Here is a 14,149-nt window from a genome sequence, read left to right as displayed (position 1 = left end):
GGTGAATGATGTATTATGTTAACTGTGATCTGTTATTAAAGGAGGCCATTCGGCAGTAGGAAAGTAGGGAGTGGCCAACACGGAGGAAAAAATACGGCCGGCTTTGTGCTTTAACTTACAAACATGTTATTTTGTGTCTTCATTTCTTTCTTAGAAGTCACTGTTGGTCGAATCTAATTTGTTACACAAGGTGTGCCGGTTTGTGTGTCTGCCTTTTTCACAGAAATTTGAGATATAATGTCATGGGCAGCATATTGATTGTATTATGTTGTGGCGAGGAAGTGTTGATTTTCCGTTGTGTAGAGTGGCTTTTGTTTTTGTCTTGTTTTGCTTAATCAGATGCCAGTGCTCCCACTCCGGATGTATTGCTTATTCTCGAGGTCAGAGTAATCCTCACATGGAGTTCCTTTAATTGACAGATAGAGGGGGTCTCCTTGACGACCAGTCTTAGTAGTCACGGCACTCTTCTGTATCTGACTCAGTGGGTGGAACTCACTTGTCATGTGCGTGGGCAGCCAGCCAACTCCGTCTCCCTGCCTCTTTTTCTCACCCTCAAACACAGATACACTTACGCAAATCGTTTCTTCCTGTGTATGTCTTCCTCCTTTTCCTTCTCTCTCTCTCTCTCTCTCTCCTGTGCTTTTCTTGAGTATGTAAGATCCTATTCTCGGCCTAAAAACGCAACCTAGTTATTAAGTCAGGGTACAACCACTGCAGGCTAGCAGACAGACAGATGATTACTAACCTGTCATTCGTGCCTTGAAGTCATTCCATTTAATGCCAGCAGAACGTCAAAGCCAGCCTTTGCAACAGTCCTTGACTATTCACCACTGCTTTGTACTTTGGTTGTTTAAGTGTGGCTGAGAGGGTTCTCATTTTGTCCACCAGATGGTGTGTATGTCCAAAGAACCTACTATTGCTCGATCACAACACCAGCGCATGACTGTACTTTTTCATTTCAGTACACTGTGTCCTGTGATCGTATCAGTGAACATTTTGTCTGCAGTCTCTCTCCAGGATGTTATGAAAACACTTGTACACTTAGTTTTGGTGCATTTGTATGTCATCTGATGAATAGTGTTACACAGCAATCATACAAATGTGTGCTGCAATGGTAAAGTTTTATGCATTTGTATGATATTATCAGAATTGGGCGGATGTTCTTATTATTTATAAACTTCAAGAAAAGTGTGATGCAGCCATGCTGGCTTGTATCTCTGAACAGATGCCAGGCAGACAGAGGGTTAGACAGACAGACCTCCGCCAATTAGGGCAGAGTAGCCCCAGCCGGCCCCGAAGCTCTCACCACATCACCACATAAGGGCAGGGTCCTGGGCTGCTGGAGCCCCGAAGAACCAACCCACTCTCTTGACAGTCAGGCCACTGTGTGTACGTCTCAGGTGGAGGGGTGGCTCTCAGTTTCCCCCAACACAGCAAAGAGCATCCGAGGGGTTGTTGGTCCTCTGTGTGTTCAGGTGCCAGAGGCTGGGTTTAGAATACTGACTCTTTCTTCAGACCTCTGAATGAAAGATTATAGCAGAGTCCCTTCGAGTAACCTGATTCTAAATCACACTGACACCTCATGCTACTGCTTTTTTTGTGCTGTTTGCATGGTATTGATAGTAGATTGTGAAACGGCAACAAGGGACCTATAGCAAAAGTCAGAGGGTTTTGGTAAGGATCCAAACTTTAATTTCTTTCTGTTGTTCTAAACACACCCTAAACGAGCAGCTAAGTGGTTTTCCTGGGTACAGCAGGTGAACCCAGAGTCCTGGGCGCATGAGTATGTTTTCTATCAGCCCACTACTGATCACCTGCTGTGTGATAATGACTGACTTCTCAGTAGATGCCGTTGGCTATGTCTTTTATCAGCTTGTTTGTGCTCCTGTGGTTAAACAACCTATGAGTTGAACTAGTCCTCTTGAAAACCCTGCAGTTATTTCAAGCTCTGATCCCAGTACCAAAACACTTCCAGGTTTGCTTTGGCATCCCACCATGAACCCTCTAACTCCCATTTTAATGAACTAAATGGTCATCTTTTACACAAAGACCACCTACATAACAGTGTGGTGTAACCATCCAGCTATGTCCATGTTTCACTTTTGTTTCTATTGAAGACACCCAGTGCATTGCTCACCGTTCAGTCAGCGTAAGTAAATTAAACATTAATTTTATTTGATCCCTGTGTTACTTCAGATGTGATTTTCATGTGATTACCGATATGGTACTCCTGTTGAAGTTTGGCAGAAAAGCTCATTTCCTTGTTTATATGCATGACAACTGTTTATTCTGGTGAATTGGTCCCTTTAAATCTGCAGCTGTGCAGAATGACCAAAGTCAGGAATTCAAATTTGTGCATTTTCCAGACAGTACAAATTGTTCTTGAATCACAAAACAGGGGAAACATTGGCTCACTGTTCTTGCTGTGAATCAAAGCTTGTTATGGGTGACTTTGTCCTCAGAAGGGAGTACAAGAGGAGGGAGAATCCACTCTCATTGTACTCTCAACACAAGCCATGATATACTGTACTTGAGCTCATCATTTTGCACAAAGTAAAAAAGACAACATTGGAAATTATGTCCAGCCAAATCACGCAAATATATTTTTAGTATATTTATCAACTGTAACTTATTTTCAACAACCTTTTCCACACATTACACCATAATTTTATCCCCCTTGTTTCTGTCTAACCCACCTCCCACATCAGAATGCTAACTGAACAAGGAAAGGCTGTCTAACGGCTACAGTATGTTGCAGTATAAGTATACAGCTCACATATCATAAAGGGCTATGATGTCATCCATGCATAAGGTATAGGGATTGGTCATTCAAGGACAACAAAGCAATGCTGCCAACAGGAATAGTAAATACATTACGGCACGCTTTGGTTCCCCAGAGCTCAGCTGGCAGTGTTTGAATGGGGAGAAAAGAGGACAGCTGGATCGTGGGAGCCAGGACGCCACCTTGCAGTCCTTTGCTGCCTGACCTGAGTGGGAACTGGGTGGGAGCTGATTCACTGTCCACTGTTTGTGTGTGTTTGTAATTAGAAGCCTTTTTTTTTTATGCTATAGTGTTCATGGAAAGAAAACCAGTTTCTCTCAGTTTTCAGTGGTGCCATGCCTATGCTCCCATGACTGTTTGCTTATGTGTTTACAGAGATTAGCCTTTTGTTGGGCATATGGAATAAAATGCATTATAAATTGCAATATTGAAAGTTGTGACCATATTAATGCATGTGTAATGTTTAGGTGTAACAGCACTACTACTGTTTGAATATGTTGAGGCATCATTACAATTCATGTAACACCAGTGTTTTGATAATTAGCACGTTTCATTGTGTACTTTGCACCTAAGCAGAAACACTCAAAATAAGCCATAAGGGGAGGACTGAGGATCAGGGTTGGGTATCAAAACCCAAATATCCAAGAGCTGTGAATTCCCGAGGATGTGTGTATTTCACATATGTGCCAGGGCCTGCTACATGGGTAAAGTCACATCATTTGTTGCACAGTACCAGTATGTGAAAAGAGACATTTCCTATTTACATTCCGGATCATGGCTGAGCGCAGCATGGGGTTTGGCTTAACTTAACTAAAAAAGGTAAACACACAGCAAACTACAACACCTGCAGTAAGACATTTAATGAAAGGAAGGAAGCACATTGAATTTGATGATATTGGCATTTGTTTTTGTTCATAATTTTTTATGAATATAATAAGGAACATATTTATTTGTTGTCAAACGAAGAAAAAAGAAACCTTCCTGCCACCGTTGATATTATAGTATTTGTCGCTTAAAGAGGCTAATTTCAAATTTTTAATGATTTGTTTTTATTTCTTTCCAAAATATGTTGTAATCAGAACCAAGGTTCAATAACAAACTTAATTTTATAACAGAATCAAAGTTGATAAATTTCTAACCCTAGTAAGGATTTGGCCTGCAGTCTAACAAGAGCACAAGAGGGGCTGTTGCTGCTGGTGTCTGTGTGTCTGTAAAGCCTGCAGAGCAGAGCAGCCTATTGGCATGAAAGAATTGATGAGGCAGGGAGGAGACTCTATCTTCCATCTGGAGCTGACTGTGGAGGCTGGAATGTCCTCGGCCTTAACAGCCTGCCTCTCTCTGCCGGCATGTGGACAAAAGCCCTTCCCTATGCAGCCTGAAGAGAGGTGTCGTGTGGCCCAGTGGGGTCTAGCTGGTCCTCCTTATTACACTCTGCTTTTGAAAGGCATCCATGCACTCACACACAAACATGTACACATACGCTCCGTGTGCACATACTGTTAGCACACCTCCCACGAGAGGAAGCCCGGTGTGTGCTTTATGTTCTGTGTCCAGTGATTAATGTTGAAAATCTCTTCCTGTTGTAAGTAGCTGATCATATCAAAATAGAATGAATGAAATTATTTCAACCCTCCTGCTCTTATCTTGTACTGCTGTGTCTGATTGCGCTCTATTACTAAACCAAATGCTCACGTACCTTCCTGATTAGCTGCAGAACTACTCAGCTCGTTGTCAATCTAAGCAGCCACAAAGTTACATTTCCTCTATTTTAGTAATTCCAGTTGATCACAACCTAGGTCCCATTTTCGTAATTTTGTCAATCTTTCCTAAGAAAAATGATGTCACAAATGGTGAAAACCTGTCAGTTTTAAACATTTATCACAGTTTACAGCCATAGTGCTTAGTTTAACTTTGACCTAACATACACCCTGTAGCCATAAATGCAGATTTATTGTGTAGTAAGGGATTGTTACTGACATTTTAAGTCAGCTCACTTTGGATTTTCCTCTCAATAAAACTGTTTTTTATCACACTAAACTTCTACCTTGTGTACAACCTGTTGTATCATCCAAAGGCATGTGGTTCATGCCCCACTGTGTTTTAATTATTAGTACCATACAGTTGCTTACAAAAACTATGGCCATGACTGTAAGATTCAGTTGAAATAGTTCTTGTCAAAACAAGCCTAAACGTAGACAGACTGACTAGTTACACTAGGCTAGACAGGCCTGTACAGTAGCTCAGAATACTGTGTCATAAGAGAAGCAACCGAGTTAAAGCTTTTAACAGCCACAGCTGACTGAAGGCTTTCTCCATCTGGATGAGTCATGATTGACACACACTGGTCACGGTCACTTCTCTGCCTAAAAAATGGATGGCAGATAGAATACACCCAAAGTATACCTTACCCAACGCTGAAAGGCATTTGGAATAATTAACGTGGCAATATTCTAGTGTGTCATTATGGTGTCACTTTAGCTCTGACACCACAATGGCCTTGTGAGAGAATGGCTGGCGTGCAATGTAGTCTCCAGTGGTAAAGCTAGACCAAACTAACCTTCTGATAATCTTATCTCTTCCAGCTGTTATCCCTCTGACAGACTCTGAGCACAAGCTGCTGGCACTCCATTTTGCTGTGGACCCTGGCAGGGACTGGGAGTGGGGGAGGGATGACAATGATAATACCAAGCTAGCCAAGTAAGTCCTGTATAGTGTATCACAGTTGATGCCTGTCCACACAACCTACAGAGATGCTCGCTATGCAAGCAGCCCCTCACAGGGGGAGAGAGTAAAAACTGTAGGCCAAGGCAGTTCATTTCTAGTCTACCCACAAGGCTGTGTGTGGGTGATTTAACTCTGATTATGGGCTCCGGGCTTAGGTCACTTCAAAGAGTGAGCAGAGAGAGACCTAATTGTGAGTCACGTCAGTCATATATAGGGTTTCCCATGAATGGCCTCACTAAAGGAACAACACCCTCTCAGAGTTTAGCAAAGAGTTTATGTAAGCGTTTCTCTTTCACATTCTTGCCAGTCAGGAGGTTAGCTTATCCTCAAACAAGCTGGACTATGAGCAATGTTCAAACCACTGTCTAATACCACCTCTTTCTGTTACCGTTAATGCATTGCAGTATTCATATATGTAGTGGTTCTACTTTATACAAAAGTGAAGTGGATCAGCTCTTATGCTTTTTTTTTATCTCTCAAAATTGGTTCGTGGAGTTTCAAATTCAGTAACTTCTAAAGTTTTGTTCCAGTCTATAACATAATCTCGTGTATATCCAGTGTAAATTAGGTTTAAAACATTTGTCAAATGTCAACTATGTTATATCACTGTCTGTGTTTTAATTGTGGATATATGTTCTTCCTCAGTCTCATCTTGTCTCTGGAGGCCAAACTTAACCTGCTGCATAACTACATGAATGTAACATGGATCAGAATTCCATCTGAAACAAGGGTAACATTTTCTTGCGCATGTGTGTCTCATTCGTCATGGTTAATTTAAGTCTGGAAAGACTCCTCAATTCCAGATGTTGTTAAAACCGCAGAGTCCAATCCATCAGTTTTATTTGCTGACAGAATTCGATAATCTAACGCCTTTGTGTGTGCACTAATTAGGATTTCTTTGAATTTGTCTGGAATACATTGAAAATCTTCTAATAAATTTTAAAATTAATGTTGATTTATTCCTTTAATGAAAATATAATGTCTCTGAAAAATCAATGCTTGTGTTTTCTCTGTGCAGGCTCCCCTGGCTCAGCCAGAGTCTCCCACAGCCTCTGCAGGTGAGGATGTCCAGTCTCTAGCTGAGTCCATGGACTCTGACCGCGAGTCTGTTGGCAGCAACTCCAACGTCAACACCGGCAAGCCCAGCAAAGAGAAGGACAAAGACAAGCAGCGCAAGGACAAAGACAAGAGCCGGGCTGATTCTGTAGCCAACAAACTAGGTAGCTTCAGCAAAACCCTGGGAATAAAGCTGAAAAAGAACATGGGAGGTCTGGGTGGCCTCGTACATGGCAAAATGAACAAATCTAACTCTGGCTCAGGTCGTAATGGGGAGAATGGAGGGGAAAAAGCAAAGAAGAAAGAGTCTAAGACATCCAAGGGAAGTAAGGAGGAGTCAGGTCAGTCAGCCAGCTCCACCTCCTCTGAGAAGGCCACTAGTCCCTCACCAACAGACAGAGACAGACCCTCTAGCTCCTCCCCTACAGAGAGACAGGACAGTGCAGGCAGAGGCTCAGGGGACAAGACCCTAGAAAACTGGAAATACAGCACCGATGTCAAGCTCAGCCTCAACATTCTGCGGGCTGCCATGCAGGGGGAGCGCAAGTTCATTTTTGCAGGCCTACTGCTTACCAGCCATCGACACCAGTTCCACGAGGAGATGATCAGCTACTACCTTACCAATGCTCAGGAGCGTTTCAGCCAGGAGCAGGAGCAGAAGAGGAAGGACACAGAGAAGAAGCCTTCTGCCAACAATGAGGTGGCTGTAAAAAAGCCTGATCATGAGAGTGTCTTCCAGAGGGAGAGATCAGACAGCTCACCTCCAGAGAGCTGCTCTCCCATCCTGCCCCACCACACATACAGCCAAAACTCACAGCCCCTACTGGGTCTCAAGATGCAAGGCAGGAACAGTCCAACTCCTGCAGCTCCTCTTGTCTCTGTCGCAGTCCCTCCTCTCACCCCACCCACAGCCTCCCACCACATCGCTCACCCAGCCTCAGCCCCTGCGCCTTACTCCTCCCCCAGTATTGGTGCTAAGAGACCTGGGCCTGTTCCTGTGTCTGCCCACTACAGCCATACACCCCCCATCCAGAGGCACAGCGTGATTCACTTACAAGATGTCAACATGCAATCCTCTATCTTCCAAGAAGACTCCTATAAGCCTGTGGTGGGTACCCTAAAGACATGCGCCACCTACCCCCAGCAGAACCGCACACTCTCATCCCAGAGCTACAGCCCTGCTCGCCTGTCAGGGGTACGCACTGTTAACACCATAGATACCCTGTCCTTCAACATGCCTGGTGAACACAAGTCCCACACATACACCAATGGATTTGATGCGGGAGACATTCAGGACTGCCTAGAGTTTGCTGATGAGGACAACTCGTCTCACACCTGGCTCAACCAAGACAAAACCAAAGGGCGGAGCTCTGGAAGCCCTTTGTACTGCTTTCAGCAGCGCCGCTGCAAGAGGGAGAACTGCTCCTTCTACGGCAGGCCAGAGACAGACAACTACTGCTCCTACTGCTACAGGGAGGAGCTGAAACGCAGGGAGAGAGAGAGCAAAGTGCAGAGGCCTGCATAGCCATCACCACCACTTCAGCCACTTGTCAGCAAGGCCCACCGGAGACTTGAGGGAACACGACCATCTGCACTCTGCATTTAGAACAACAGGATTGCAAACATTTTCCTATTTTGTTGAAGAATGCTCTTGTATTCCTGTCCCCCTTCCCTTGTTAGTAAAGATTATTCCTTTATAATGAGGGAAGCAGAACTTGAAACAGTGAGCAGCTTTGGCCAGATTTTGTGCTATTTTGTTTAATTTCTGTATCATTGAATTTAGTCTTTTACTTGTTTTAGAGTAAAAGTCATCTCTCCGTGATGTAACTTTCTGTATGTGAGGGAAGGTTCTTTATTTTTCCAAGTACAAAATTTTTGCATCTCATCAGGAGGAAACATTTTAGCTCTTTTAATCAGTTTGAATGCAATACCTCTGCTTGGTTCTTCAAAAGCTCTGTGGAAAATTTGTAGTTGTTTTGCAATCAGAATAAATTTATTGGGAGATTAATATTAGACTTTAAAGCAATAAATTGGTAACTTTTGCTATAATCTCTCCCACTTTTGTCTATGCACCAATAATATAGTTACTGTGGTTTACCTGTGTCTTGTAAATTGTAAAGGATTGTCATGGTGTGCTTTTGTAAACAAATTTAAACTACAGGAATTAAAATGTGTAAGCATCATAGATTGTAATGTTGGAATAGGATGAAATGTAAAAGTGTCTCATTTGCTAAGTGTACCTTTGTTTTTACCACAGTGCAAAGATTTGCTGTGTCAAAATTAGACTCAAAATATCGTGTAAGATAGGATTTCACACTTTTTGCCCATGGTCAACCTCCTAAAAACCACAAGCACTGCCAAACTGGCCTCCTTAAATTATAAAGATTCAAAAATTTTAATTGTTTGCAATGTCCATATATAATGAATTGCGTCTAAAATATGCAGTGTTTATGGTGTGTTTCTCCAAGTTGCCTGTTAACTTCTTTATTCGGTAAATGTGTTAGTTGAGAAGAATAGTGGGTAATGAGACCCGGCTGATGCGTATTTGTCTGAAGTGTGGTTATGTGTCTCCCCCCCACTACACACTCACACACACACACACACACAGTGCGCAATCATGCTAATAGCACTATGTGGTGACCTGCGGTATAGATGTGTCACCGGTCTAGTGTGAGATTGTCTGTTATTCTTCCATATCTAGAGGCCGTTAAAAAAAGCACCTGCTGCTAAGAGCACCTCAAGCCTTGTGATCATCAGTGCTTTAATCAGTCAGTGGGTTTTGTAAAACCCTGGGCCTCCAAGTGCTTTCTGCTCATTTGACTTTACTTCTGTAAAGACGCAGTGTTTGTGTTGCTGTTTGTTCTGGTGATGCTTGGGTAATGTACCATGCTGTCCTTAACCAAGTGTGTCCTGGCCAAGGATGTCCACTGCTCCCTCAGTTCGCTTTTGTCTCTCTCTCTCTCTGTCTTTCTCTCCTGTACACAAGCAGTGTTGCTCCTCTTTGTTTCTATTTGACCAGTTCATGGACTCTCACCATGTTAGGACTGTAAGATATGATTTTGTATTCCTTTAAGAGTTTTACACTACTTTAAATTATTAATTTGCACATTAGGTACAGATGTAAATATGAAAAAAAATAGTTTATTGTTACAAACATGGTGTGTCTGTGTCATTTTTGTTTGTTTCAAGGAGTTGAGAGATTATTTATTACACATTTAGGCTAAAAAGTGTTTTTAATCAGTACTGTGTACTAATAGTATAAGTATTTTATAAGAATACAGGGAGCTCTACATGTATTTTTTCTAGGAAGGCTTTAAAGCAGATAATGCATTGAAAAGATTGCATTCGTCTACTAAAACTGATCAAGATGGAATAAATGGCTGTAATGTTTTACAGAAGAAACACTGAATAGTTACTTGGAGTTACCCTGCATCATTAAAGCAGTACTCCAGCACATTAGTTTTGCATTTCTATAATAACGGGCAAGTTTCAAGGGGCATATTAAAGATGAAGACTTATGCAAATAACCCTTGTGATCATCTGGATTGTCTAGTTGAAAAAATGGAGCATTTAACAATCAGGGAATGTCTAATAAAAGTGATTAAGTTGCATTATACACACCAACAGTCATAATGTTTTACCCCCTGCTGCATTTGCTGTGATTGTTTTTGTGCCTTCGTGCTGGCGAAGTGCCATAGCCGGAGGCATTATGTTTTGAGGTTTTCCATCTGTTGTGAAGGCAATATCTCAGGAATGCCTTGAGGACACTTCTTCAAACTTGGCACAAACCTTCACTTGGGCTTAAGTATAAACCGATTAGATTTTCGGTCAAAGGTCAAGGCCATAGTGACCTCACACCTGTCCTGTTCTTGTGAAGGCAATATTGAAGAAACGCCTTAAAGGAAATTTCTTTAAAGTTAACTCAAGAATCCACTTGGACTCAAGGATAAGCTACTGGGCTTTGTTGGCCAGAGGTCAAGGTCACTCTGACTTCACATCCTTCCCATTCTTGTAAACGAGATATCACAGGAACACTTTCTTGGATTTTCTTCAAATCTGACACAAGCACCCACCGGGACTCAAGGATGAACTGTTTAGATTTTGACGTTTATTGCTCAAAGTCACTGTGAACTCGCATCCATCCCATTTTTGTCAATGCTGTATCTCAGGAATGCCTGTAGGAAAAATTTGTTACATCTGGCCCAAATGTCCACTTGGACTCATGGACTGATTGGAATACGAGTCTGGACAGACATGTAAACTGAAATTTGTCTGATTTACAGAGGCCTATGACTGCAATCCATCTAGTTCCATCCATTCTAGTTTTTATCTGTGTCTAGTTAGCCCTTCAACTTTATGGAAGTGTGTTGGTAAAGTGAGAGTACATCATGTTGAAATAATAGTCTAAATCATTGCAGGACAAAATTATGGTTATTAATATGGGTCAAGCTACAGAAAAGCTGGATCCATTTCCTGTTATGAAACTCTTAAAATGTCTTTCATTTAACCTTTTGCTTAGTAAACCTTGTATTAAACTACACGCTTTCACTTTTAAGGCAGGTACGCAAGCTACCATAACATTTTAAGTCCCCAAGCTAAAGCCCAGATGACCCAATGACATCATTATGACATCACTATGGCTATTTTCTCAGACTTGACAAAAGCTTCTCCAGAGACACTTACACGATTTTCATACTCTGTATAATATTGTCCCCAACTAGCAAACTCATCCTTATGTATTAAATCAATGCAATACTCTTTAAGGAAGCTGCATTTTTAGCATAGGATACTTAAGCTTATTTAGCATCGGTGGAAAAAGGTTATTAATCATGGGTTGGCCTGTTGAATGAGTCGAACAAAACAGATTGAGAGGAAAATTCCCACCAAAATAGGTCTGAGGTTATACAGTCAAGATTCTTGGGAGTGGACTGCCAAATAGGGCAGCTTTCCAGACTGCGAGCTGTAACTCTGCCTTATTCCCCAAGAGATGCTAAATTGGCAAAAACACTGACACCAAACAGAAAAACAGGCCTTTGAAAAAAAAAAAACTGAAAATCTGCAAGTGGATTTACATGCAGTGTCCTCTCGATCCCTCTCAAAGTTAAATCTAGTGAGGGCTTGTCCTATCATTACAAATGGTACCAAACTCCACACAAACATAATTCAAAGAATATTCAAAGAGGGGTTTAAATATTTTTGTGTCACCACCTCCACAGATATGCGAAGATGAATTTAATTACAGCTACATTTACTCTTCAAATGTGGAGAAAAGCAACAACTCAGTAAGCCGAAATGCCACAGTAGACCAAATAAATTCAGGGAGATGTTGACATCTCCCCATTACTAAAGACATACCATCTGCTCATCCTCACTACTTTCACATTAGGAGACATGATTATGGAAATATAGATTTTTAAATCTAGTAGGAATGGCAACCTCAGTTGACTGAAAAGCCTTGAAAACAATTGGATTGTTTACAGTGAAATTAAATGACTCCTAATGACATTTGTGATCCTTTGATTGTACATTGACTACTGAGCTAGACTTAGCCTTTAATGCTATTTGGAAAGCATCGTCCGGCTGATATGCTAAACTAAGATGCTAAACAGGGATTAAATTTTATGTGACCACGTTAGCATGTTAATCTTGAGCTCCAAGCATCACTGTTCCAGCCTCAGCCTACAAACTCAAAAGTGCCTGCCTGTCTGTAGATCCAAAAGAGTTGCTGTCATAACTCATCCACAGATTTAAAAAAAAAAAATGAGGAGAGAAACAATGGGCTGTCACACAAAGTGCAAGTGTAAACCGAATAACAAATCAATCCATTCACTGTTCATTTGAATTCTTACAGGCTCTAAAAACATCCACAATCTAAGATTCTTTCATCTTTTCCAATCAACAACCTGTGAGTATTAATATTAGCAGAGGTAAAATTAGCCTTTGTTTTTTGCAGCATCCACAGTCGGCAGAATAGCAGCAGGCTGAGTTGGTGGAGTGAGAGTGAGGAGAGGATTGCTCTGTGGGCAGCAGCTTATTATGTGGGGGACGAATCGCATACTTTTGACTGAGCGTTCAGGCTCGTGAATGGGCTGCTACAGACAATGATGTCGGTTAGATTCACTTCTTCAACTGTGGGCCTATGACTCAGGTCATGATTGTGGACTGTGGCTGCTAATAATGCGGAATTGTTACGTTCTTTAAGATGAAGTACATCTCCATGTGATGTCTAGTGTTAGTTACACAATGGCACATGAGGGCCTCTTTCTTCACAGCAATGTATCGTGAGCTCTTGTTTCCCACTTCTTCCATAACAAGTACTGAATAAGACGGAGTACATTGTCTTCTTTCTTGGGTTGCCTTTTCTCAGAATCTCCTTTGAATTTGCAAGAAGGGCCTCCCATTGCTTTTCAAAGCAACAAAGAGCACGATCAGACATACGGCAGTCATTTGGCAGGCCCCACATCCTTTCAAACAGCATCCATTTTGTCCAATTCACTCAGTCCACTTCTGATCAACAATCTGAAAACACAGGGACACAGTGAATCTGAATTGCTTCTTATTTTCCTTTACCATGTTTCTGCATCCTTACGCACTTATTTAGACGACATTAATAGCCTTAACACAACACAATAGTTCATAAATATTGTTGTTTTTTATGGTAATCAGTTGTCCCATTAGGGCTATGCGTTAAAAATCTTGGAACCTTTTGCATATACATGGGTATATTAATTAAAAATTCAGATTCTCATTTCACTATTCTCATGAACTACTCCCAATAACTAGATAGCAAGCCACTCTACCTGACAGTCTTTACAACTCTCTTGTGTTTTGTGCAGGTTTTACTGCCTTTGATGCCTCTGCAGCAGTGAGTGGTAATGCCAGATCCCCCACCCCACCCCCATAGCTAAGCCTTGTTCTCATCCAGTGCCAGCCTCCAATATCTGAGCTCATCCCACCCGCTCTGCAGGATCTAGCGCCAGCCCTGCCATGCACTGCACTCAAGAGTGGGTGGCATCACATGGCCCTTCAGCCTGCCTTCTGGGGCTTGGCATGGAGGAAGAAGCACACACACATATCTCTGTGTGATTCAGACCAGTGTTGCTCCTGCTGACCACATCTCTCCTTCCTTTGCTGTGGATTAATTCCACTGAATCTTAAAGCTCACGTACCTCAGTGAAGCAGAGACCATTTTCCAGCTCGTAAAGCCTCCCACACATTGGACTTTGAGTGTGTAGATTGGGTGCACCAGTGAGTGCCGGGCAACACCAGCCACCCACCTCCTGATCTTCCATCTCTCTCACACTCTGCTGTACTTTCTCTGTACTTTCTCATTCAAGATAATTCATGCTTTGACATTCACAGCATTCTGTCAATACCTGAGTTGGTTTTGCATTCAGAAATTTACCTGGAGCCTGGGTCTCAGGAGTTGATAATTCAAAGAGAAGGGGTGACTGAAGAGATAAATCAGTCAAACTGAAACCTCCTCCTCCTCCCCCACATCCTGTCTGCTGGGTGATACCAGCATAGATGTGCTCTCACTGCTCATATAACTGTTTGTACTTTGCTCCGCATCTGCAGCAATATAAC

The 14,149-nt window shown here is 42.1% G+C and overlaps 1 protein-coding gene across 3 annotated transcripts in view; it reads left to right on the top strand.

The window, feature by feature from the left end:
• The window catches only part of otud7a (OTU deubiquitinase 7A), a 34,325-nt gene extending 24,609 nt beyond the window's left edge, over positions 1-9,716 (top strand). For all 3 annotated transcript variants that reach the window (XM_067502959.1, XM_067502960.1, XM_067502961.1), the window contains 3 exons: positions 5,365-5,479; positions 6,152-6,236; positions 6,525-9,716. In XM_067502959.1, the coding sequence (XP_067359060.1) occupies positions 5,365-5,479; positions 6,152-6,236; positions 6,525-8,087 (1,763 nt within the window). In that variant the 3' untranslated portion in view covers positions 8,088-9,716. The remainder of the gene's footprint in view (positions 1-5,364; positions 5,480-6,151; positions 6,237-6,524) is intronic.
• The last annotated feature ends 4,433 nt before the right edge of the window (positions 9,717-14,149 follow it).

The sequence above is a fragment of the Channa argus genome, chromosome 4 (assembly GCF_033026475.1).
Source record: "Channa argus isolate prfri chromosome 4, Channa argus male v1.0, whole genome shotgun sequence".
Classification (NCBI taxonomy): Eukaryota; Metazoa; Chordata; class Actinopteri; order Anabantiformes; family Channidae; genus Channa; species Channa argus.
Note: the sequence above shows the minus strand (reverse complement) of the source record. Positions and strands in the feature narration are given on the sequence as shown.